This window comes from Megalobrama amblycephala, linkage group LG17 (genome assembly GCF_018812025.1).
Source record: "Megalobrama amblycephala isolate DHTTF-2021 linkage group LG17, ASM1881202v1, whole genome shotgun sequence".
Classification (NCBI taxonomy): Eukaryota; Metazoa; Chordata; class Actinopteri; order Cypriniformes; family Xenocyprididae; genus Megalobrama; species Megalobrama amblycephala.
The window spans coordinates 45352527-45379403 of NC_063060.1; the positions used below are offsets into that span (position 1 = coordinate 45352527).

Sequence of the window (26877 nt, forward strand, 5' to 3'; positions counted from 1 at the left end):
ATAACCACGCATAAATGTTATTCCTTCAAAAACACAAACATGTACATACATGTTCCTCACATATTATTGTAGCCTAGTTTGTGCTGAATACAGTGTAATGACACTTTTTCCAGTAATATGTTTATGAACAACTGAAAAAGGCACAAATGTCAGGGCATGTCAAAACTTCTCCAGGCCCCAAATCAGCCTCAGACTCCAGAGGGTTAAATGACAATGTGTAGTAAATTAGGTCTACCTATGAAATCAGTTTTAGACTGGAGTGAGGTGAAACCAGAACAAAGCAAGTTGTTGTTAGCTAGGTGCATTCAATTGTATATGGTAGAAAATTATATTATTAGTTAATATAACTTCTAAATGCTACTTTTTAACACTTTTCAGATTTAGCAAAAAAGCATCTTCTCTTACAAAGCTATGAAATCACTTTTTTTTTTTTTTGCAAAGAGGGAAAGAAAGAATTACAGTGAGAGTGACGGGTACTTTATTGTCTGTATCGGGCTCACAGATCACGTGGGTAGGGCACTTTTTACTGTTTGTGTGGATGACCATGTCTGCCACCACCAAAGACCATTTTTGACCCAGGAAAAACCCTGCATTGATTCATTTGAATTGAAATATTTAATACTTTCACAGCAAAAATTATGTATGCGATTAATTTAGATTAATTAATCACAGAGTATGTAATTAATTAGATTAAAATTTTTAATCGATTGACAGCCCTCTTATCAAGTTCAGCTTTAAACCATCTTCATTAGAAACTTTGCATTTACTGTTTAAAGCAGAAATTTCAGTCTAGATGAACAAAAAGGTTTCTTTAAGACACACAGTTTAACTTACTATTATACCATCATGAGCACCAATCCAAGAACGTGTGGAAGAAGAAGGCAACAGACTCAGCATGATTTGCTGTATCAATGCTTTTATTGATTAGAGAAGAGTTTCAGAGAAGGTATTGGGTAAAAATTAAAGCTTTGAAAAGATTTAAATGAGGTTCAATTTCAGAATAACATTTTTTTTTGTACAGATAAGATCTGAAGGTGTACAATCAAAGTAATTTCTGGAGCAGCGTGAATGCATGATCTCACAGGTCTATAGCACAAATATAGCCCGTTTTGAATGAACTGGGCAAATCGTTCCAGCAACGGTTAGCTGTAGGGTGGAAAAAAGAAATTAGTTATTCTGATCATTATAGTGGTGGAATAAAATAGAAAGTTTAACTGAAAGCACTTTGTTACATTACATTAGATTAAAAAAAAACAAAAAACATGTTTAAAGGAGGGTGTGAACAGAAAAACATTTGAGAAACACTGCTGTGTGATATGAAATAATAGTATTGTAAATTGTAATTCAAAAAACAGACTGCATTCTCACAGGTATAGGTGAGCTCCAGACAGGTCTCTTGACCTTTGTCATTGTTAGGCTCTTTAGAGCACCAGTTGGTAAAGTCATACACAGATCCATCACTCCACAACCACTGTCCATCCTAATGAATGAAGAGAGTGATTAGAAAGATTGCACTACAGACTTCAGGAAGAAGTTCAGCTTTAAACCATCTTCGTTAGAAACTTTGCATTTACTGTTTAAAGCAGAAATTTCAGTCTAGATGAACAAAAAGGTTTCTTTAAGACAAACAGTTTAACTTACTTTTATACCATCATGAGCACCAATCCAAGAACGTGAGGAAGAAGAAGGCAACAGACTCAGCAGAAAATCGTTTTCCAGTTTATGATGAACAGATGCGAGATTTGCATCAAGACTTTGGCAGCTTCTCTAAAGAGACAGATTTTTTTGTTGATACAAGTCATTTTCAATTTTAGTTATTTTCAATTTTAAACAAAGTCTGCTCTGATCGATTATTTGCTCAGTATCAGTTTTCTGTATTGCAGAAAAGAAAGGTTTACTTTAAAAAAAAACAAAAAAAAAAAACATTCCCACTTTACATTAAGTGTCTTTAACTAGGCTGCTATGTACTAACATTTAAATAAAAAATTTAATTAAGTGCACTTATTGTGTACATGTTTTTTTAAATACCTGCATGTAATTACAGCTGTAATTAAATCATTGATTAGACTGTTGACCTTCCCTTACATCTTAATCCATACCACCAAAACTGTCCCTAACCATACCCATATCCCAGCAAAAGTGTTTTGCAATACAACACAACAAGTACATTGTACCGGACTCTTTATTTGATGTAGTTAAAGACACCTAATGTAAAGTGTGACCAATTCAGCTTGTTGTAACTAACACATTACCTCTGCTGTGATCCAGTCAGCCGACTGAGAGAAGTACTTGTAGCATCGGACTCCAAAGTTTTTCCATCCAAAGGGGCATTTTTCATCTAAATTAACTGCATCCAGTACATACATGTTATGACTTTGTAATATTCACAGCAAAGAATGTTTTTATTTTTATTATGTAGCTTATTTTATGTTTGTGTAATTATGTGTCTAAATTATCTGTACTTTGACACTGTAAATTCTTCATTAATCATGGAAATATTAGTAAATGGTGTTTTGTACAATTCCAAAATGCTTGTAAAGTGGAATAGCATGGGTTTTTACAATTGAATGCTTTGGTTACCTTGTGCATTTCCCATGGAGAAGATAACGAAAAGAAGCATTAGACCTCTCAGCATTGCCATGATGAACCTACAAATTAATAACAAGCAGGAAAAGTTAAATGTCTGCACTCTTAAGCTGCACACTGTGGATTCTCAATGTATTTTAAAGACAAAGCACAAAGATACTTTAGAAAGGTTTCTAGTCCAAAAACTCACCTTGGTTTGGTTGTTGCCTTTAGAATTTAGAAGGAAGAGTTTGTGAAGTTCCAGAAACAGCCCTGCTTTTATACTTTACTTATTCTCAAGTTCATGTAGGCTTATAGACGATACAGGATGTGATTGTTTGACATGCCTACACTTGTGTAATAAATTCCAAATAATGGAGAATTGTTTGAGAAAAGCCTATATAAATTGAAATGTTAAGTTAACTATGTAATGGAAAATTAGACAGATGGTCAGTGGAAATAAGGATATACTTTATTGAAGCAAACAAGCAGATAGTATTAACAGGTAAGTGTAGCCCCTCCAGTTCGCACCTGCCCGCTCCAAGCAGGACGCGAACCCGGGCACGTCCACATGGGAGTCGGATGCTCTAACAAGGAGGCTAAAGGCTGCAACCCTAAGTGTATCGTGAATCAGTATATCGTGTGCACGAATTCAGGCACTGGTAAGGACAGTAAAGGATGCTGGTTCACTACACATTGGGACACTTATGACTCTATTTCCAACGACGTGAGAACGTCTTCATTATACAACATCACTACTGGTATTTATGAACAAAAGCAGAGCTGATATCTTTCTGACATTACTTGTAATGTTATTTAAAGTACATTTTGATAAAGTCTTTGCTTGTTACATATACGTGCAACATTTCATACCTAAATAAATTATAAATGTTAGCTAGATTGTTCATTACCTGTCTAGCGATGTTAAAATAATGGTTTGTATTTTTAAAAATAACTATTGCGCTATGAGTTGGCTCATGTGATTTAAGTTTCACACTTCAGAACTTCCGTTAAGGGTGCATATTGAGCACCGACGCCCCCTGGTTTTCATGGTGCATTGTGGGACATTTTAGGGAGCAAAGGTTTCATTGCCCTGGAAGGATTCTGCTATTGAGACAGCCCTCAAAATGGCTGACTCCCTGATCAATGCCCTGACTGCTGAACTAGGGAGCTGATTGAGATGCACCCAATGTGTTTGACTGAGGTGTGGGCTTATATGTGTGAGTCTACTCCAGTTCCAGTCCCTGAATCCATTCCAACCTCTAAGTCTTCGGAGAGTGCAGTGCTGGTCATTATGGCCACAGCACTTTTATGTGTGTCGGCGAAAGACACATCTACTCCAGCCAATGAGCCCACTCCAGCCGGTGAGCCCACTCCAGCTGGTGAGCCCACTCCAGAATCTGCTCCAGCAGGCGAGCCGGCTCCAGAGTCCATTCCAGCCATGAAACCCATAGCTCCTCCCGAGAATTTTTTTTTGTGGGGGGCCATATACCCGTGGCCGTAGTGGCCAAGCCTGGTGTCTGGGCCAAGGCCACGGAGGCTGCACCACCATGGCGCCCTGAACTTCCTGTACTGCCTGATCCGCCATGGTGCCCTGAACTGCCTGAGCTACCAGCACCGCCATGGCTTCCTGAACCACCATCCTGACGGCCTGCCCACATCATCCTGTTTACCCGTCACAACTCCAGGACACCCTCCCTCTCTCCCTGGTTGAATTATCGACGGGGCGAGGACGCGCTTATCGGGAGGGGGGGAGTTCTGTCACAGTTTTGTTCAGTTGGTATGAGTTTTCATGGACATTCAGTTGATTTCTTTAGTCACATGTCTTCCTTTGTTCAATTTTCTCGCCACACTTTTAGTTGCTATGGTAATTCATTAATCATCACAGGTGTTTGTTATCATTACCCCCATTTGCCTTTCTACACTGTGTTCCAAATTATTATGCAAGAGACAAATCAGTAAGATTTCTGTACAATAAACATTCAGATTTTAGTTTTTCTAAGAAAATGTTTGTTTGTTTATTTATCCATGTCTTTTTAGATAACTGGTATCAATCTCAGACAAAACAATTTGCCAGGTCTATGGAAACCCTACTTAGAGGTTGTTCCACATTATTAAGCAAGTCACAGTTCTCATGCAATATGGGGAGGAAGAAAGATCTTTCTGAAGATGAAAAGCATGCAATGGTGCAATGTTGTGCAAAAGGCACGAAAACAACTAATATTGTGTGAAACTGAATGGAGATTATCGAATTATCATAAGATTTGTGAGTGATTTAGAGCACAGCAGAACTCGGTCAGATAAAGGCTTATTAATGAAAGTTCCTGTCAAAACAATTAATTGTATTAAAAGGGCAGCTATAAAAAAGCCAGTGTTGAGCAGCAAACAGGTATTTGAAGCTGCTGGTGTCTCTGGAGTCTTGAGAAGCTCTCCATGCAGGCTGGCAGTTGTGCGTAAAGATGCATTTCAGCCACTCCAAACCAAACCTCAAAAAGAGAAACATTTACTGTGGGTTTAGAAATACATGAAGACTCATCTTTAAATAGTTTTATTCACTGACTAATGCCATACTACAATGGATGGTCTAAATGGATGGATTTCTGGATGGTTGGTGAATGGCCACCATGTTCAAACAAGACTGTGACGTCAGCAAGGAACTGGCGGGTGATGATTTAGGCTGGAATATTGGGAAGTGAGATGGAGGGTATTAAAATGACTTTTGCAAGATATGTGAAGTTCATAACTGGCCATTTTCAGCTATGGTATAAAAAGGAGGATAGTGCACAGTACAATGCACTATTGTACAATGCACTATGCACTATCCCATGCTGCAAATAAAACACCACAGCAATAAAACTGTTTGAAAATGTATTTCTACACCCACTGTAAATGTTTCTCTTTGTGAGGTTTGGTTAGTGGTGTCTAAAATGCATCTTTACGCACAACTGCCAGCCTGCATGGAGAGCTTCTCAAGACTCCAGAGACACCAGCAGCTTCAAATACCTGTTTGCTGCTCAACACTGGCTTTTTTTAAAGCTGCCCTTTTAATACAATAATTTTTTTTTGACAGGAACTTTCATTAATAAGCCTTTATCTGACCGAGTTCTGCCGTGCTCTAAATCACTCACAAATCTTATGATAATTCGATAATCTCCATTCAGTTTCAGACAATATTGCACAATGCACAACATTGCACCATTTCATGCTTTTCATCTTCAGAAAGATCTTTCTTCCTCCCCATATTGCATGAGAACTGTGACTTGCTTAATAATGTGGAACAACCTCTAAGTAGGGTTTCCATAGACCTGGCAAATTAATTTGTCTGAGATTGATACCAGTTATCTAAAAAGACATGGATAAATAAACAAACAAACATTTTCTTAGAAAAACTAAAATCTGAATGTTTATTGTACTGAAATCTTACTGATTTGTCAATTGCATAATAATTTGGAACGCAGTGTATTGAAGTTGCTGTGTTTATTCACTCATTGTCTGGTCACGTTTCCACATAGCAGCTGTTTCTTTTACTTATCTTGTTTGTATTGCCTTCTAAGTGGATTATTAAAGGCGTTATACCTGATCTTCATCTTCATCGTGTGTTCCTTGACACCTTTGGTGACACTACCATCAAAATTATAAGCTTTTATTACAGCTGCCGTAAAAGTCTTCAAATGATCCGCCACCTGCCATGTCTTTATGTTTACAGACATGACATAATGCCGCAAAGGCAAACTCATATTTTCCATGGAAACGTGCCAGTACCACTCAAATTAAAAGAAAACATTATTACAAGCTTACCTTTGTGAATCGGGCTAAGGTAAGGAGATACACAGCAAAATCCCCAGTGTTAAATTAACACCCCTCAGTGTACACTGTTAAAACTAAAAATGAAAGTGTTAAAGTTAATGAAATAATTAAGTGATGATTGACCATTTGTGGTGATACCTGATGTTGATAAGCAGAATCACTGAAGGAAAGAGAAACAACAAGAACAGTGAAAAAAGAGAGATACATCAACAACAACTGACTTCCGATTTTTGCAGTACTTCCGCTTAAGTTTGACTTTATTTCTGTCATACATCTACAAAAGTTCTAATTGAGAATTAACAGATGTTAATGTTTTAAGCAATGTTTTGTTTCATGTCACTATGATGGAATTCAGTGTTCGCTTTAGTTGGGTTCCTTACCCTTTACTTTTTAATATTAATTTTTCTGTCTGCTTCAACTTTGTGTTTGTAAAGCACTTTTTTTTAATAGCTAGAGAAAATGTGATCTGGTCACAATATATTTTGATGATGACATTATCATCCTGTAATGACCTGAGATTCATTCAGAATCCAAATCTCTGACTATATGCTTTGTGTGTAACTTTATTATTGGTATTTGTAGCCCTGTGATTTTACAGCTTGAGATCCAACAACAATATGAACAATTTCAATAATACATTGTGCATAGAAGCATCTGTATTTAGACACACACAGACATCAAGAATCAGCATATGATCCTCAAGAACGGTGACAATAAATAAAATACTGACAAACATATCAACTCTGAACATCACAAAACAAGCTACTGCAACAGCAAAATAAAAGCAAACAGGAACAATCAATGAAAATTACAGGACAATTCGGCTGCATAATTTATTCATGCTGCAATGCATGATGGGAGCCATGTATGAATTTTGATTGGCTCCCATCATGCGCTTTGTTTGTCACCATTGTTGAGGTTCATATGCTGATTCTTGATGTCTCTGTGTGTGTGTTTTTTAATTAAGATTAGAAAAGCACTGCTAGATCTCAAGCTAAAAAAATAACAAAACATTTATATAGCCAGGAGACCAATAAATCAGACAATGCATAATGATTGTGTCATCATCAAAACATAACCATCATGGCCTGTGATGCGTTTCCTAAAAGCACTGAAAGCCAAAGCTGACAATATCAACAACTTAGACTTACAATGCTTTTGGGAAACGCAGCCCAGATCATATTTTCTCTTGCCATAACAAATGTGTTTTACAAACACAAAGCTGGAGCAGCCAGAGAAAAACTAATATTAAAAAGTGAAGGGTGAAGAGCCCAACTAAAGTAAACACTAATCACCATCATGGTGACTTCAAACTAAACTTAATTCTTAATAAGAGCTTTTGGACACATATGTACACTGAGGGGTGTTCATTTAAAGCTGGGGAGTTTTGTACACTGGCTGGTTAAGTACTTGCTAAATAATTGATTCTAGATAATTTTTAACCAAAAAAGTTACAGACAGCAGCTTTAACCTGGTAATTTTGTCTGTATTTAAAAAAAAAAAAAGATTTTATGAAATACTTAAAGTGTGGTATCTCAGCTGTCAATGGTAGTCTGGACTCTTCACAGTGTGCAGAAACATACAATCAATAAGTAGTTAAATTGTTGTGCGCCTGCCCCAGATTTCATGGTTCACAGCCACTGAAAGCCACAGCTGATCCAGAAATGATTACTTGAGATACCAACTTCACTCGCTCCACTTGTTCATCACTGGTAACTATTCATGCTATTCTTAATGGTATTCTCCAACTTCATCTATAGCCGATTCACACAGAGGGATGTGGATGCCCAAATAACAGGCTTAGGTTAAATAGAAATCTAAATAAAGAGACTTTAAATGTATCTTTGTAACAATTATGCAAGAGAGAGCTAAAAACAGACAGTTCAGAATAATAATAATAATGCATTTTAGTTATAAATTCACTTTTCTTAAACCAAAAGTGCTACAGTAAAATAAACAAGAACAATACAACAACTAATTAAAAACAGCCTTGAATAAATGTCTTGATCAACTTTTTGTCCCAACATTGGTGCGTTTCTGATGTTAAGAGGAAGCACGTTCCATAGCTAGCAGAACGGAGAGAGCATGATGGAGTATAAGAACTAATAAGATCACAAAGATATGCTGGTGCAGTCCCATGTAGTGCCTTATATTTTAAAATTTGAATTTTAAAATCAATTTGAGCATTAATGGGAAGCAAGTGCAACTGTGCAAGCACTGGTGTAATGTGTTCTCCAGGAGAAGTACGAGTAAGCACACGAGCGGCAGAATTTTGAATATACTCTAGCCAGCTTATTTAGCTGGAAGGCCAGAGATCAAGGCCTTACAATAATCTAACCTAGTTGTAATGAAAGCATGCATAAGCCTTTCTGTGTCAGCAAAAGTGAGAAAAGGTCTGAGTCTAGCAATGTTTCTAAGATGGTGATGTGTTTTATGTGTGCTTCAAATGTTAACCGTGGATCAAAAATAACTCCAAGATTCCGCACCTGTGAAGTGGGAATTACCATGCTGGAATCTGATTTGATCGGCCTTACGAGTAGCTGCCACTGTACCAATCTGCATCAATTCAGTTTTAGAGCCGTTCTGCTTCAGGAAGCTATTCTGCATCCAAATACTGATCTCATCTAGACTACTACACAAAGTTATTAATGAGCAATAGACATCAGAGCTATTAGTGATGTACCCAACAGTGATACCCAAGACTGTATCTCCTGATAATCTGCCCAAGTGTAAGCATTTATATGTTAAATAAAATTGGGCCCAACACTGAACCCTGAGGAACTCCCTGTCGAACAGGCACTGTATCACATTTGTGGTTTCCCAAGCTAACAAACTGGGCATGATTGGTTAAATAAGACTGAAACCAACTTAAGTTCATGCATCAATTGAAAGTGTTATAAAGATATACAGATAAACTTTCTGTTTGCCAAGAGGAGGCACAAGCATGGCACTGAAGTTAGTTCACGTTTAGAAGAGATTAAAAATGAAAGTGGGTCGGGTTGGGGTGGTGGGAGTGCGGTAAGCAGCCGCTTTGGTACTTGTGTTGTGATTGATGGGCTAGATGAACAAACTCCTCCTGAACTTCCTTTTGAAACTTTGTGTAAACTTTGTATAATGTACATAAACCTACATTCAACATAAAAATATCTTCGCTTCCATTCCATCCCCCACCTAACTCACTCGACCCTTCAGGGTTAAATGAGGTCGGAATCAAAGGCCTGCATCCTGGAAAAGGGGCCCCTCTGTTGGGCAGATTATGCTGTGAACCTCACTCACTCATGACGGACCGTGTGCTGTGTTTGGAAACATTGGCCATAATTGTGCCCCGAAGTCACAGCATGAGCCCAGGGGGGGTCTTCAGATGATTTTCAGCAGATCTCTCTGCCAAGGTCTGAGGCCGGGTCAGGGCTTAGAGATGGCTGGTTAACCTACTGACCATGACAGGTTCCAAGAGGAATTGAAGAATGTGCTGGAACATTCTGGAATTTTCAACAATCGTGTTTCCAACCACACATCAAAGTGATTTTGTGCAGTGAGCCAGTGCGTCGAACTGCATGCAGCGTTTGTTTACATGACAGCATTACCAATAAACCACATCACATTTCTCCGGTTTCCTCTCCGTTCGCAATTCTAACTCTTGTTTCCTTTTGTCAGACATGCCAAAGGATCATAGAATCCTCCCTCAACGGCTCCAGTTACTCCAGCGGCGCACAGAACAAACGATGTGTGCGTTTATCAGCATAAAAATAAGAGAGATTTGAAGGTTGGAATGAAGGAGTGACAGTCGGAGTGGTAGCGGGAGAGAGAAAGATGAAAGGTGCAGATGAGACCCTGTGCTGGCCCCAGATCTGATTAAGGTCCACTGATGTGTGAGAGATTCACTCTCCCGCTCACCAAGGAAGTGTGTCCTAATGGGCTTCACCCGTCTTCTTCCTTATCACTGCCAACACCATTGCTACAGTTACCAAGCTTTATCTGACTAACACAATTATGTTGCAGTCCTCTCATGGTGTCAGTGGGAGTCTTGTAGGTTTTTGTATTAATACTGAAAATGCCAATTTTATGATCATTTTACTTGGTGAGAGTGAATATGCAAAGCCATATGTGTAGGGTTTCATCCAGCCACTGAAATATGATACGTAAATAATTAATATAAATTTAGAATATTTAATATTATATATATAAGCAATATCACACGAGTAGCTGTGTGATTTGGCTGTATATCAGCACGGCTGTGATTTGGCCGTAAGTAATCACAACCAGTCCCTTTCAATTTGCAACTGACTCACTCATAAAGATAGTCTGTGCAGCCATATAAAGGCGTAATAATTAACTTTCACAGAGGTCCATATCAAAATCACTAATGGAACCTTTCTTAATACCAAATATGGCATATTATTTACATAAAATAATGTTTATTAACAATAATATTTAAATTAACAACAATACCCATTATAAAATACATAAACACAAGCAAACAATTCATTCAAACGTAAAAAAGCAGCGCTCTAGTACAGGATTTAAGTTAAATATAACCTAAATATAAAGCTAACTTTTAACTTAACTGAAACTTAATTTTCCCCTTAACCCAAATCGATTTGCAGCTGGAACAAGTAATAGATTAATAAGACCAAAGATTGCCCGTTTGATATACCCCAAATGAATTATACCTCATGTTTAACAACTATCTACATAAAGCTGCAAATTCCCAAAAGAGTGGCCGAGATGAAGCTGTTCGACGGTCGCTGACGGCCTGGAGCTCACATCTGCGAAAGTGTCTAAACAAATTATAAAATAGGTGCTATGTTTATATATAAGTCACATATTTGAGGTCTAAATAACTACATTCTCGCCTAAAATACTCTTAAAACTACATTCCTGTGGCACAATAACAGAAGTATTTGTAAAAAAAATATGGTGGATTTGCTTGACCGCCATGACAGTCGCCGCAAATGGAGTGATACAAACGGTGAAGCGGTTCATGTGCTTTTTTGCTTGTGTGTGTTTTTGCAAAGTTAGTGACGCAGAGGAAAAAATAAGTAGAAAGTAAATTGCATATTTAAGCCACTACTAGTCTAAGTATTAACTTGCAGACAGAATTGTGGGATCAAGTCATAAAAATTGTAATTTACTGTATAACATGGAATATCACATAATGGGAAAATTTCAGTGAATAAATCAAAAGTACCTTAAAAACGCTGGGTTGTTTCAACCCAAATTTGGGTCAAATATGGACAAACCCAGCCACTGGGTTAAAAATTTCATTTAAAATTTAACCCAATGGCTGGGTTTGTCCATATTTGACCCAAATTTGGGTTGAAACAACCCAGCATTTTTTAGAGTGTGCACTCTAAAAAATGCTGGGTTAAAAAAAATAACCCAAGTTGGGTTGAAAATGGACAAACCCAGCCATTGGGTTGTTTTAACCGAGAGGAAAACTGCCCAGCAGGTTGAGCAAACATTTAACCCAACCACTGGGTTAAAACAACCCAATCACTGGGTTTGTCCATTTTCAACCCAACTTGGGTTATTTTTAAACCCAGCATTTTTTTAGAGTGTGCTTCTTAAAAGTATTAACAATAATACAGTTTATTAAAACATTATTTTTACAGAATATTATCTCCATGTCTTAATTCAAACTGTAAACCTCTGTTGTGCATCATTTTGTTTGGCAAAAATTGCTTAAAATTCAATTGATTCCATTTTAAAAGATAAAATTGTTAAAGTTTTATGCATTCATTTGATTAAGACCATTTTTGATTTATTTGTATTAAACCATAAACACAAAAAAGTCCAGAAAAAATAAAATAGACACAGAACTTCTGAAAAAATAAAACATTTTATAGTGCCCTATTATTGTTAAAATTAATAAATTGTTTAATAAATTAATAATTAATAAATAAGTTGTATGAATTCATTTGATTACACATCCATTTTGATTATTAAAACTGAATTAAACTATTAAAAATGGAAAATTTAAATTTAAAACTGAATTGTGGAGAAAGTAAAACTTCATAGGGTGCGATCGGCTCCTGGTGTTTATTGACTCGGGACACCATTAAACGTATAACGCCAGTCGTTGCATATAGGCGCCCGTCTCTTCATCATCCATAGGTGAAGATGATAAGTTTGTTTTTGCCTAGTCTAGACTCTGTTAAGTGAAAGCATCTCTGTAATGGTGTTAAAGGTGTCTGAGCGTTGATGGATCGTAATGCATTCGCTCATTCACTCCGGGTATGTGCATGTCCTTTGACGTCTAGCTGCGGGGCTGCCTGTCGATCGCGCCTCCGGGGGGTTTTGTAACTACGTTACCCACGGTTATCCATCATGGTGTTAGAAGAGAGTGTTGGTAGCCATTAGCTTTAGCATCTTTATCTCTCTCTGTCTAGCACTCTAGCTGTAATGCGCGGGCCTAATTTGTTTAGCGTGCGCAGAGTGTCCATTAGGGATGAGGCTTGTGTGCCTGGGTGTCTAAGTCTGTGGAAATGGTGACAAATCACACATGGATTTCCTCTCAGTTTAATGCTGGCAGTGTAGAGAAAGAACAAGATACATTTTTGGTGTAGATAGTTTATAAGCCCCAAAATGAAATTTTTTCTCTTGAAATACGTATTTTTCCATGGAATTTAGCACAGTGACACTATTAAAAATCAGATTGTTCAAAAAACTGTAACAGTTCAGTTTTTCTTTGTATTTGATGTCAAAACGTTAATGGACACATTCAATAAGCCATCAAAATGTAGGTTAAGTGCAAACATATAAGAAACATCACCCTCATGTCGTTCCAAACCTGTAAGGCGTTTGTTCATCTTCGGAACACAAATGAAGATCTGTTTGATGAAATCTGAGTGATTTCTTTGCCTCCATTGACAGCCAACACAACTGACACTTTCAAGCCCAGAAAGGTAGTAAAGAAATCTTAAAGGTCCCGTTTTTCGTGGTTTTTTTGAAGCTTTGATTGTGTTTATAGTGTGCAATATAACATGTGTTCATGTTTCGCGTGTAAAAAAACACAGTATTTTTCACATAATTTACTTATCTGTATACCGCTGTTTCCACTGTCATAAAAACGGGCTGATGACTTCCTTGTTCTATGAAGTTCCTCCTTCAGAAATACGCAACGAGTTCTGATTGTGCCAGCGGTTCCTGTGTTGTGATTCGACAGCAGTTTAGCGCTCCTTGCCCGGAAAGGTCACGCCTCTTACCATAACGTGGAGATGCACGCGCTCAGTGTTATTGTAAACATGTCTTTAATTTTACCCTATCAATTTGAGCCGGAATCAGACCCGGTGATTGGACTGCGGGATGAAAATAACAGCGTTTCGACGACATGGCGACAAACACACTCTACAAACGCAACTCTTGTGTATTCCTGTGGGCGGAGGTTAGTCAAAAAACTGTTTTAGTGACGTCATTAAAGAAGGAAGTAGAGGGATGTAGTCCAAACTGGCCGTTCAATGTAGGCGACTTCTGTTAAATAAAATATCTCGCTTGGCATTGAACTTTGAGCTTTAAAATTTTACAGATTTTATACTCTAACAACAACATTACACACTAACTAAAGTTTGAAACATGGGATCACGAAGAACGGGACCTTTAATTATACTGTAACAACAATATTACACACTAACTAAAGTTTGAAACATGGGATCACGAAGAACGGGACCTTTAATTATACTGTAACAACAATATTACAAACTAACTAAAGTTTGAAACATGGGATCACGAAGAACGGGACCTTTAAATTTCAAGAAAAAAAGTCGAGATAAAATGTTGACAATAAAGTCATTAAATTATGAGAAAAAAGTCGTTAAATTACGAGAACAAATTCGTTCAATTGTGAGAAAAATGTTGTTAAATTTCGAGAAAAAAGTCAAGATAAAATGTTGAGAATAGTCATTAAATTATGAGAAAAAAAAAAGTCGTTAAATTACGAGAACAAATTCGTTAAATTACGAGTTTGTTCTAATAATTTAACAACTTTTTTTCTCAGAATTTAATGACTTTATTCTCAACAATTTTAACATTTTTTTTTTTTTTTTATAAGTCTAGTTCAATGATTCAAATAAAGCCTCACTGTGCTGTGTATAAGCTATTAGAACAAAATTACCCAAATTATGACATAATAACAAATTATCTGTATGGCGGTATATATGGCAGTTTTCCCCGTGGTCTCAAAAAGGGTATTGAATATCGATATTTTTCAAGTTGGAAATTCCAGTATTGTGACAACACTATGCCAGGGGGTCCCTGAAATTTGTTTCAGAAATAGCTTGTTTGCAATCATGTGATTCTGATGCGCAAAATTCAAATGGAGGGCAGGAAGTGAAAAGCAAAATGGACGAGATGAAAAAGTCCTTAAACACTATTAAACAGAAAATCACAACATATGTTGGAAGTGTTTATTACATTATAAAGAGGAGAGATTTTTCTACTGAATTGGAATATTTGCCTGTCGTCGAGACTGTAAGCAACTTGCATAAAACACCTCAAGTTTTTCTTCTTAAATTGCTAAGAGTTTCACGACAGCGACCGGTGGATTGAACCTGCTCACTCCGTGTAACACTAATGGTGAAGTTTTCCAAAACATATGTTATACTAAGGAAAATTACACTTAAGGTGATTTATGCAACTGTGCACGGACATCCTTCTACTCAAGAAAACAAAGAAAGCATACAAAACTATGGAGGAATACTACTTTTTTGTTAGTGGTTGCATATGCAAGTTAACTTTTGACAAAGTGGTCACTGCACACACAAGCATTATCCGACTCGGCCCCTCCCGACCGCAGACGCAGGATTACAAGCTTCATTTTCCAGTGTTTTTCAGTCAATTTCTTGCATTCCCCCCCCGGATGAACAACAACTTCTGGTACACGATAAAAGCTCCTTGTGGTTTCTTGGTTTGATCGATTAGAGCAACAATAAATGATGCAAAACAGACATTTCATAGTGCTTCCTTATGTAGAAAATCACTTTCTGCCCTCCATGTGCATTTCACGCCACCCTGTGACGTCATGTGCAAATAACCTCTTATGGCTTTAAAATATAAAATGATGCTGTTCTTCTGTCATTATCATTATAGCTGTGTTGTGGACTCCTATTCTAATAGAATTAGAAAGATTATTAAAACTTTATAGTTAGTTATTGTTATAGTTAGCGTGCTTAGTGTGAACAGCCCTTAACAGATTGAGTTCCTTTCAGAGGAGCTGTCAAAACTAATGAATTAAAAGACAAATAAACTCGGGCCTCTCATTAAATTAAGGCACATGATATGCCTGTTTTTCAATCCCTACATTGCTTGTTTTTTAGTTTAGAATGTGTGTCATTGTACGACTGGCCATTATTTAGTCATATTAATGGTAATGCTAAAGGTTTGGTGCTCATAATGTTACTAAAGTTGGGTTTTGTTCTTGCTGCTCTGAAAGAAATTACGCTAAACATGATCTACATTGAGTTCAAAACTTCATGTATCAGCAAGCAAAGCCATACATCCCCCTCCTCCAGCATCCAGACAGTGTGATTATTGTATGGAGAAGGAAGAGGTTTCATATTCCCTTGTGAGTCTGGGTCAAGAGCACTAGATCTTACTCTGTCTCAGGATCTATTATGGATAGACTGGTTAAGCTTTCATACACTAGACCACTATATTGGTGCCTGAAAGTGAAATATTGCTTGTGGATCTCAAATACAGTACATAGACATTGAGATTAACTGGCTCTGAAGGGTGGCCAGATTCAAACAGCATGCAGCTAAAGTAACTCAGCAATATAGTAACGCAGATAGAAAGTCACAAAGCAATAACCCCGCCCACAACCCCCCCCCCCCCCCATAGCCCACTAACTATGCCGGAAATTGCTGTGGTTTCCTACAAGAAGTAGCTGAAAAAAGTTTGCTTCAGATCTCTATAGATAAATAACAGAGAAGTAAATATCCTGTTTCACAAGGCATTAATGAGTTCAGTACGAAACTAAAATCGCATTGTCCTGCAGCTGCTTGTGCGTATCTGCGGTGAATGCTTTCTTAGAAGAAAAGATGTCAGGAGCTTTCTGACTGGGTCTGTTTTTTCTTCTTCCTAGAGACAGTACAGTGACATAGAGCTCAGAAATAGAGCTTATTCTAGGAAAAAAGGCCAACAGATAAAGCTTTAAAAGGCTAGGGCTATCTCAGTGATTTTTATCTCCATGTCTTATCAAGTAATCACAACCCTGACAACGACATTAGGTGCACAGAGAAAGAGAGAGAGTGTGAAATAGTGACTGGCATCTAGGATGCACAAAGTTCTTCTTATTCTCTTTCACGTTCCACTTGTTGGAATGCGATGAATGGCTGTCTGCTTTACAGTGTGGCAGGCGAAGTTCTGGGCTCAGGGAGAGGGATTCCTTAGGAGATGGGGGGTGTTTATGGGGTGCATTGTTGTCCTGGGCTTTCCCACACTCTCACTTTTGTGTATGCAGTCTCTTGCAAACTCAGACATGATGAATTACCTGCTGCACGCTGCATGCCATGTGGTGCAGTTGCATGGGAGTTACTTTCTCCGCTACGGCTACACCTCCTCCCCCAATCTCTCAATTTGCTTCCTTCCGTTCATGAGCAGACTATCACTCTCCCTCCCTCCATTATGTTCCTCACGCTCAAACTATCTATCTTGGAACCCGAGGCACACGGCCCCACGCTGTTCAACTTTCTCTCTCTTTCTTTGCCCATTAGCCTCGTCCAGCCCTCCCCTCATTGGCGGCCTGTGATGTCCAGAGGGTCTCTGGATCAGTGCCCCCTCCTCCTCCTCATAAAAAGCCTTTCTTTTCCTCTAAATGCGAGCACCAAACTGCTGGCCATTAAATGTTTGCTCCACCACAATAGAGACATTAACACACGAGTGAGTAGCTCTGAAAAGCCTGTGAGAGTTTTAGGTGAATTCAGCATGGCAGACGACCCTTTCAGCGAGCCCTGTAGTACCAGTGGCTTCAGCTGAAGATTGAACTCTTTTTGGGGCAGGTGTAACTTCAGGGTCCACAACTCCTAATATATACAGTATATATTTATACAGTACTGTGTAAAAGGCATGTTGGTAGTTTAATAATAGTTTTATATATTCTGCTGTAGTTTGTCAGTAGGAAATATCAGTTTACATTTCCAAACATTCCTTTTGGCATTAAAGGGTTAGTTCACCCCAAAGTGAAATTTCTGTCATTAATTACTCACCCTCATGTCGTTCTACACCCGTAAGACCTTCGTTCATCTTCAGAACACAAATTAAGATATTTTGATGAAATCCGAGAGGTATACATCCATAGACAGCAATATAATCAACACTTTCAAGGTCCAGAAATGTGGTAAAGACATTGTTAAAACAGTCATGTGACTGCAGTGGTTCAACCTTAATGTTATGAAGAGACGAGAATACTTTGTGTGTGCAAAAACAAAACAAAAAATAATGAGTTTATTCAACAATATCTTCTGTTCTGTGTCATTCTCATACATTGTTTACATCCAGCGCATGACTCATTATTGGCCAACTCCTGCATCAGCGTCACATGCATGCGTCGTGCTGATCACGTGATCAGTTTTGGCCAAGACTGAGACGCCATTCAGACGTAAACACTGAAGCTTCACTGTGTTACTGCATGACCTGCTTAAGGATAATGACATAGAAGAGATTGTTGAATAAAGTCGTTATTTTTGTTTTCTCGTCTCTTCATAACATTAAGGTTGAACAACTGTAGTCACATGACTGTTTTAACAATGTCTTTAGTTGCTTTTTGGACCTTGAAAGTGTTGATTATATTGACGAGTCGTAAACCTCTCGGATTTCATCAAAAATATCTTAATTTGTGTTCCCTAGAAGATCTTACAGGTGTGGAACGACATGAGGGAGAGTAATTAATGACAAAATTTTCAGTTTTGGGTGAACTAACCCTTTAATTGTAATAATCCAGTGAGATTTTTGTACGCACGGGAGTCTGACAACAGCTGGTATGATCTGATCTCACCACCATTGAGTCCACCTGGGATTACATGAAGACACAGAAGACTAAATCCAAAAGAACTGTGGCAATGTCTCCAAGGCCCTGTTTACAGCTGGTATTAAGATGCGTTTTGTTCGATCGGATCACAAGTAGATGAGGGAAACACATTCCCGTTTATACCTGTTTTTTTTTTTTTAAATCTGTCTCTTTTGTCCACTTTCAACCACTTCTGTCCTGACTTCTTCAAGAGGAGGGTTTATAGGTGGGTAAATGTATGTTTTTAAGCCATTTACATATGACAAGACCAGCCGAACGCTGTGAGTGTGTGTTAGAAATCAGGAATGGAGAGAGAACATTGTGCTTGGTACATTTTTCATCTTCAAACCAAACTTGGGTCTTCAGCCGACAAAGTTTGAATCCCGTCTGGCTAGAGCACTTCCCATAATGTTATGCAGTAGGTCAGTAGATGTTTGAACACATTCGACCACATGAGCGTCTACACTATGAAAGCAATCCGGTCAAATGCGTAATCAACTTCCTCTGGAAGTAGTCAAAAGTGGACAAGCTCTAAGTGTTTTACACATGTATTTAGTGTCGTCCACTTGTGATCTGATCGACAAAACGCATCTTAATACCAGGTGGAAACAGAGCCGAAGACGCTTGAAGAAACCTACCTGCAAAGCTACAGTACTGTGAAAAGTTTTAGGCATGTGTGTAAAAATGCTGTAAAGTGAGGATGCTTTCAAAAATAATGTCATAAATAGATTTTATTTATTCAATTAACTTGTATTAACTAAATCAAATCAATTTTTGGGACACTAAATAAAACAGCTAGTCAGTTAGTAAGCTTTAGTCCTAGGTACATCTGGTACCCTATTTTGGGTTCATTTTAAGCCAGCTATATAGTCATTTTTAAACAAAAGTTAAGTAAAACTACCCAGCACATTGGGCAAACATTTAACCCAACCGCTGGGTTAAAACAACCCAATCACTGGGTTTGTCCATTTTCAACCTTTTTTTTTTTTTTTTTTCCATTTTTTGGTTTTTGGTGCTCAAAAAACTTTTTTTTATTATTGTCATTTTTGAAAACAGTTGAACTGCTTAGTATTTTTGTGGATATTTTCAGGATTCTTTGATTGAATAGAAAGTGCAAATGAACAACAAATGAATATGAAACAGAAAACAGAAATTTAACTTTTGATCAATTAAATGCCTCCTTGCTGAATAAAATTATTAATTTCTTTCCAAAAAAAAACAAAAAAACAAAACATACTGGCCACTATTTTGAATGGTTTTGTGTAAATGTGAATGTTATGAGTGAAGTAACAGGCGAAATGAATCTGCATACCTTGCTTTGTTTTCGAGGTCAACAGATTGCTTTCTTCTGCGGTTCCATGTGCACATGCCTTTTTTTTGTTGTTGTTGTGAGCTTCCTTCCAGCAATGAATCTGCACAACAGCACAACCTGCAAAATAGAACAATCTGTAGTATGAAGAGTTGGATTTGGCCCTCAATCCAAGCCATTATAACAGGCTGACCTTTGAGGGTGAAAGGGGGAGAGAGCAGGTGACCAGAGTTCAATCCTTTTAGAAATGGGACAAAAAAAAAAAAGGTAGAGACTGAAGCATTTCTTTTGGATAAAAAGTCAACCATTAAGCTTTGATGTGCCTCAAAATGACACAGAATGGCAGAAATGGCACATGAATTAGTCTGAGAAGAAAGGTTTTGTGTATGTGTGTGTTGAACACAGCACTGTGTTTCTGTGAAGAACTCTTAACAATAGCTCTCTATCCTCCTCTAATGGCCATTTGTTTTATGAAAGAGAAAAGGGTAATATTGCAGACATATTTCATATACTCTGCCTTGACTTAGACGGTTTCTCTTTAAGAGTAGAAGCTGACACTGCATTTTACTGTACACAATCTACAGTGACCATGTCGTAAAGACATCCCACTCACACACACAGATGGGGGTTGGTGGGAGTTTAGGAGTCTGAGAGCCTTGTCATGTCATTGATAGTGTTGCCATGACGAAACAGAGTTTTGTTACTAGATGAATGAAGCCTGCTAAAAACCTTTTCTTATTTCACCCCATGGGGAAATTAGGTCATTGGCATGCAGCCTGTACGGGGTGTAAATTGCTGTCTTAATTGGACACTTACAAAATCCCAGTTGGAGCAGAGAGCTAATGGATAAAGTAATGCTGGTTTCACTGGTCAGTCTTCAGATATGTCTTCCAGATCTGGCAAACATTACAAATTATACCCTGCAAATGTTTATATTTATATATTTATTTTTATATTTATATATTTATATTTATATTATATATATTTATTAAATGATAGTTTTGGATTTAAAATCTTCAACCTAAAAAATGCTGGGTTAAAAACAACCCGTTGGGTTAAACATAGACAAACCCAGCAATTGGGTTGTTTTAACTCTGCGATTGGGTTGTTTTAACCCAGCGATTGGGTTGTTTTAACTCAGCGATTGAGTTGTTTTAACTCAGCGATTGAGTTGTTTTAACTCTGCGATTGGATTGTTTTAACGTTTTAACCCAGCGATTGGGTTGTTTTAATCGCGATTGGATTGTTTTAACTCAGCGACTGGGTTGTTTTAACACAGTGGATTGTTTTAACACAGATTGTTTTAACCCAGCGATTGGGTTGTTTTAACCCAGCGATTGGGTTGTTTTAACTCAGCGATTGGGTTGTTTTAACTCAGCGATTGGGTTGTTTTTAACCCTGCGATTGGATTGTTTAAACTCAGCGATTGGGTTGTTTTAACACAGTGATTGGATTGTTTTAACCCAGCGACTGGGTTGTTTTAACTCAGCGATTGGATTGTTTTAACTCAGCGATTGGGTTGTTTTAACACAGTGGATTGGATTGTTTTAACCCAGTGATTGGGTTGTTTTAACCCAGTGATTGGGTTGTTTTAACTCAGCGACTGGGTTGTTTTAACTCAGCGATTGGATTGTTTTAACCCTGCGATTGGGTTGTTTTAACCCTGCGATTGGGTTGTTTTAACTCAGCGATTGGATTGTTTTAACCCTGCGATTGGGTTGTTTTAACTCAGCGATTGAGTTGTTTAAACCCTGCGATTGGGTTGTTTTAACCCAGCGATTGAGTTGTTTTAACCCTGCGATTGGGTTGTTTTAACCCAGCGATTGGGTTTTTTTAACACAGCGATTGGATTGTTTTAACCCTGCGACTGGATTGTTTTAACCCAGCGAATGGATTGTTTTAACCCAGCGACTGGGTTGTTTTAACTCAGCAATTGGGTTGTTTTAACTCAGCGATTGAGTTGTTTAAACCCTGCGATTGGGTTGTTTTAACTCAGCGATGCGATTGGATTGTTTTAACCCTGCGATTGGGTTGTTTTAACCCAGCGATTGGGTTGTTTTAACTCTGCGATTGGGTTGTTTTAACCCTGCGATTGGGTTGTTTTAACCCAGCGATTGGGTTGTTTTAACTCAGCGATTGAGTTGTTTTAACTCTGCGATTGGATTGTTTTAACCCTGCGATTGGGTTGTTTTAACCCAGCGATTGGGTTGTTTTAACACAGCGATTGGATTGTTTTAACCCAGCGATTGGGTTGTTTTAACCCAGCGAATGGATTGTTTTAACCCAGCGACTGGGTTGTTTTAACTCAGCAATTGGGTTGTTTTAACTCAGCGACTGGGTTGTTTTAACTCAGCAATTGGGTTGTTTTAACTCAGCGATTGAGTTGTTTAAACCCTGCGATTGGGTTGTTTTAACTCAGCGATTGAGTTGTTTTAACCCTGCGATTGGGTTGTTTTAACTCAGCGATTGAGTTGTTTAAACCCTGCGATTGGGTTGTTTTAACCCAGCGATTGAGTTGTTTTAACCCAGCGACTGGGTTGTTTTAACTCAGCAATTGGGTTGTTTTAACTCAGCGATTGGTTGTTTAAACCCTGCGATGTTTTTTAACTCAGCGATTGAGTTGTTTTAACCCTGCGATTGGGTTGTTTTAACCCAGCGATTGGGTTTTTTTAACACAGCGATTGGATTGTTTTAACCCTGCGATTGGATTGTTTTAACCCAGCGACTGAGTTGTTTTAACTCAGCGATTGGGTTGTTTTAACTCAGCGATTGGATTGTTTTAACCCAGCGACTGGGTTGTTTTAACCCTGCGACTGGGTTGTTTTAACCATGCGATTGGGTTGTTTTAACTCAGAGATTGGGTTGTTTTAACCCAGCGATTGGGTTAAATGTTCACCCAACCTGCTGGGTAGTTTTATTTAACTTAACTATTGTTTAAAAATGTATATTTTTACAATAATGTGCCTTCAAGCACTTTTTCTGTGATTTGCGTTTTTTTTTTTTTTTTTTTTTTTTGATTATTGTAAAAGGAAGTTCACATATAAAAGAAAGCTCTGTCATCATTTATCCACCATCATGTCAGTTCAAACCTGTCTGATTTCTTTTTTCCTTCAGAACACAAAAGATAATTTTAAATATTGTTTGTACAGTATCACAATTCTTCAAAAATAAGACTTTTTTTTTTTTTTTTGCTATCCATTAACAGGTTTGCTGTCCATTGTATAACACTGAGACATTTCTCATAATATCATGTTTTATCATGTTGGCTCATGTTCCACAGACAGGTTTGGAACAACATGAGGGTGAGTAAATGAAGTTGCTGTTATTTTTGCTATTACAAAAGCAATTTAGAGTAATTTTTACCACAGTTTTTACATACTCAGCATGCCTGACTGATTGCTGTAGTCTGTACTCTGAATGCTTTTGTAAACATGCCATAAAGCTTTATAACTATAGCAAATAATATAAGAATTACGTGAATCTTGTTGGTTTCCAAACTAATATGAGACCTTTTTCTTTTTCTTTCTAACAATAGTTTGTTTTGAAACAGTTGTGGCACACTAGCGATGGGAATTAACCAGTAAGATTTTAATGTAGTAGTTTTAATTATTATTCAAATATTAATCACATCAGCATGCCATAACTTTTCCTCTGAGTCATGCTGTTTTTTTTTTTGTTTTGTTTTTAATTATGAGCTGTATGAAAACACACTTAAAAGTGTGAATTTGTTGCTCTGCCATGGCAACTTGATCATTACTGCAGTTTGCAAGCTGTGTCCAAAATCTCATCTAGTGCACTGATTTAAGGGACGCCATTTGTAAACATGTCCAAAACCATAGTGTACAAATATACTAGTATACAACTGATGCACACTCAATGGCTCATACCCATAATGCACCACCCACATAAGTGCATCACCCGCGTATTTAAAGTGCACTTTTTCTTTCTGGAATTTTCAGTGTGAAATCACTACTCGCATTATTTATACTGCAGAGTATAGTGCATAAGTACACAAACTGGGATGCACCTTCAGTGTCCAAATTGTCTCATTTGATTTCATTCACTCCTTCAAGTGGACTATAGACTTGTGTAGGGTGTAGTAGTGAATGATGGGAGTGATTTCCAATACTGATCACAGAAGAAGAGAATAGTGCTTATTGCCTACTTGATATAGTGTCATTTAGCAATGTTAAGAATAGGATAATAACTCAATAACATCTGCAGCTGCACAAAATCAGCGTTCATGTACTTGCCTAGAGTAGCCTTCTATATACTTAGTCCGTATGCAGCATGCTTTCTGAACATTAGTCCCAAATTCTTCTAAAATGTAAGACTTTGTAAGGGAATACTCATTTTTGAGCACATGTTAACAATACCTTGCAACCATTTTTTGTTCTTTGTAGACAGTGATGAAAACCAACAAATAAAAGAGAAAGACAAGATACTTTCAACAAATGAATTGTAAAATTACCTGAGAATAACTCTCTGTTAGGAGAGTGGCGAGATAAACATATGACAAGATTTCTCGTCGAGGTGAAAAGCTGCCATGACAGAGTCTGAGGGTGAAATTAGGATAGAATATGTCACCGCTACATTTACATTATGCCTCCACTGTCGTTTTGATTTTTATAGAAATAAAAAAAAAATATTTAATTCAGTTGGATAACGGTCGCTTCAATCCCATCCAGCTCATCCAACATGAGTACGTAGTGCAGCAGGAATCAGAGTTCACGTGACGAGAGTAAGTGACGAGATGACTGACAAGACCATGGCGGAGGATTCGCTGCACACAGAGCCTAAAGTGTCTGACAGATGTCTTATCTTGTAGAATGTGCGCTCAGCACTGCCGCTCCTTATTCACAGAGTATGTGTGATTGCGGAATCAAAAGCAAAAGTAAAATGCGAGCGCGCATACAAACATGATTTCAATACCCTGCATTATGAAAGCGGCTCGCTGATGCATGCAAATATCTCCCGATATGAAAGCTATCTTAGGCTGGGCTGTGCAGTTATAACCATCTCTTAGCTCTGTATCATGCTTGAAGAAAAATTTGGTCTCTTTTTGCACTATTGAGAGAGTACTTTGATTATGGTTGCACTTAATAAGACTAAAAAACTGGCTAAAAAACAAAATCTAGGTTTCTGGCTTGCCTGGCCTTACCCTGTACTCATTGATTGCCTCTTTCATTCTTCCTTCACTCCACTGATTATACCTCTCTCTTCTGTTTGGCTGACACGTTTTCCATTTTTTTTCCCTTTTTGCCTATGGCTTTGTGAGATTTTTTGTAAAACAAAACAACTTCTCCCATTAAGCAATGTATTATCTTCTATTCAATAGGATGTCCCACTTTACCTGAATGCTATGGTCCCATTTTATCTAACATGTTAAGGTAATTTGGGACAGTAACAAAACAACATATTTTTTAAAATAGAAATACAGAAAAACGAATAAACTTACACATCACTAAATAAAACTTAATTATCACATGAACAGATGTAATAAAAAAGTTTATTGTAGATTGAAATACTGTTTGAATTTGAATTTAAACCTAAACAATTTATACTTAAACTAAATGTAGAGGCACTTCTCAGACATTCCAGCACTTGAGTAGTAACCACGCCCACATTATTTATATTTGACCAATCAAATGTTGATATTCAAATTAAGGACTGTCATTGCAACATTTCAAGACCACCCACCATTATCTCTATTTTCTTAAAGGAATAGTTCACTTTCAAATTAAAATATCCTGATAATTTACTCACCTCCATGTCATCCAAGATGTCCATGTCTTTCTTTCTTCAGTCGAAAAGAAAGAAATTAAGGTTTTTGATGAAAACATTCCAGGATTTTTCTCCATATAGTGGACTTCACTGGGGTTCAACGGATTGAAGGTCCAAATGTCAGTTTCAGTGCAGCTTCAAAGAGCTCTACATGATCCCAGACGAGGAATAAGAGTCTAATCTAGAGAAACCATCAGTCATTTTCAAAAAAAAAAAAAAAAAAAAAAAAAAAAGATATACATTTTAACAATGCTCATCACTGCTAAGTGTATTACTGCCCTCCTCAGGTCAAAGTTTGAACTAATTGTTATATACTTGCACTAGCATATTGTATTTGACAGTTTAGTTCAAACTTTGACCTGTGGAGGGCAGTAATACACTTAACAGCGTCTACACTGCTGAAATTCTAATAGAGAAGAGGAAGAAGAGAGCTAGTTCAAGATGAGCATTTATGGTTAAAACTTATATAATTTGTATTTATATATTTTTTAGAAAATGTCCGATGGTTTCTCTAGATAAGACTCTTATTCCTCGTCTGGGATCATGTAGAGCTCTTTGAAGCTGCACTGAAACTGACATTTGGACCTTCAACCGTTTGGAGGCCAGTGAAGTCCACTATATGGAGAAAATCCTGGAATGTTTTCATCAAAAACCTTAATTTCTTTCCGAATGAAGAAAGAAAGACATGGACATCTTGGATGACATGGGGGTGAGTAAATAATCAGGACATTTTAATTTGAAAGTGAACTAATCCTTTATAGAGCACTACACCAACAAGCTTATTTGTCCCATTTTAGCTGACTTCACCCTATAGAAATGTTAACTATGTCTGATAAAACCCCATTAACCTGTCTATCAAAAAATTAATGATCCATGAGACTAAACCATGATTAAAATGAACGTTTTGCAGAAAATTAAATGCAGACGAGAAGTCCACAAACAAAAGCCGCACTATTTTCCAGATGACAACAAAGAGCATTTAGCTAAAACAGTTTTGCATAATCTAAGCCTCGATATGATAACTGTAACGGCCCAGCAACCGCCAACTATACTCTTTTATCTCTTTTTCAAAAGCCTTCATGACCAATATGTCGTACTGTCTTAGCTTTTTAAAGGTATTGGTACAATAATTGATCTATTTTTTTATTATGAGAATCACTTAAATTAGCCGAACAGCTACGAGACGTTTTCTCTCTCCCGCCTAATATAGCTAGCTTACTCACAAAAACTTAAACTATCAAACAAAGTGTCGCTACGAGTAAAATTACCTTGATTAAGCAGTTTAAAGCCACTCTAAAATGAAATTTGGCAGCTGTCATCGTCTCTGCGCTTCCTTCAGTTTCTGTGGCGGTTGAGATCTTTATCGGGCTCGCGCCTTTAAAAGCACCCGCGCGCCTCCCGCAGTCCTCCG

At 37.5% G+C, this 26877-nt stretch overlaps 2 protein-coding genes across 5 annotated transcripts in view; one reads left to right on the forward strand and one right to left on the reverse strand.

The window, feature by feature from the left end:
* Nucleotides 1-26877, forward strand: part of epha4b (eph receptor A4b) — a 179083-nt gene that overhangs the window by 10685 nt on the left and 141521 nt on the right. The window lies entirely within an intron of this gene.
* On the reverse strand, nucleotides 897-26868 carry LOC125251708 (ladderlectin-like). 4 transcript variants are annotated; one of them, XM_048164792.1, is made up of 8 exons: nucleotides 26735-26858; nucleotides 24154-24238; nucleotides 19686-19802; nucleotides 2581-2648; nucleotides 2253-2347; nucleotides 1642-1767; nucleotides 1369-1480; nucleotides 897-1146 (listed from the first exon to the last, which is right to left on the reverse strand). In XM_048164792.1, the coding sequence occupies exons 3-8, from the start codon at nucleotides 19739-19741 to the stop codon at nucleotides 1079-1081; spliced, it is 525 nt and encodes a 174-aa protein (XP_048020749.1). In that variant the 5' UTR covers nucleotides 19742-19802; nucleotides 24154-24238; nucleotides 26735-26858; the 3' UTR covers nucleotides 897-1078. The 4 variants fall into 4 exon arrangements, with proteins under 4 accessions (XP_048020749.1, XP_048020748.1, XP_048020750.1 ...); XM_048164791.1 differs by lacking the exon at nucleotides 24154-24238 and having other exon boundaries at nucleotides 26735-26868; XM_048164793.1 differs by lacking the exons at nucleotides 24154-24238; nucleotides 26735-26858 and adding an exon at nucleotides 19876-19892.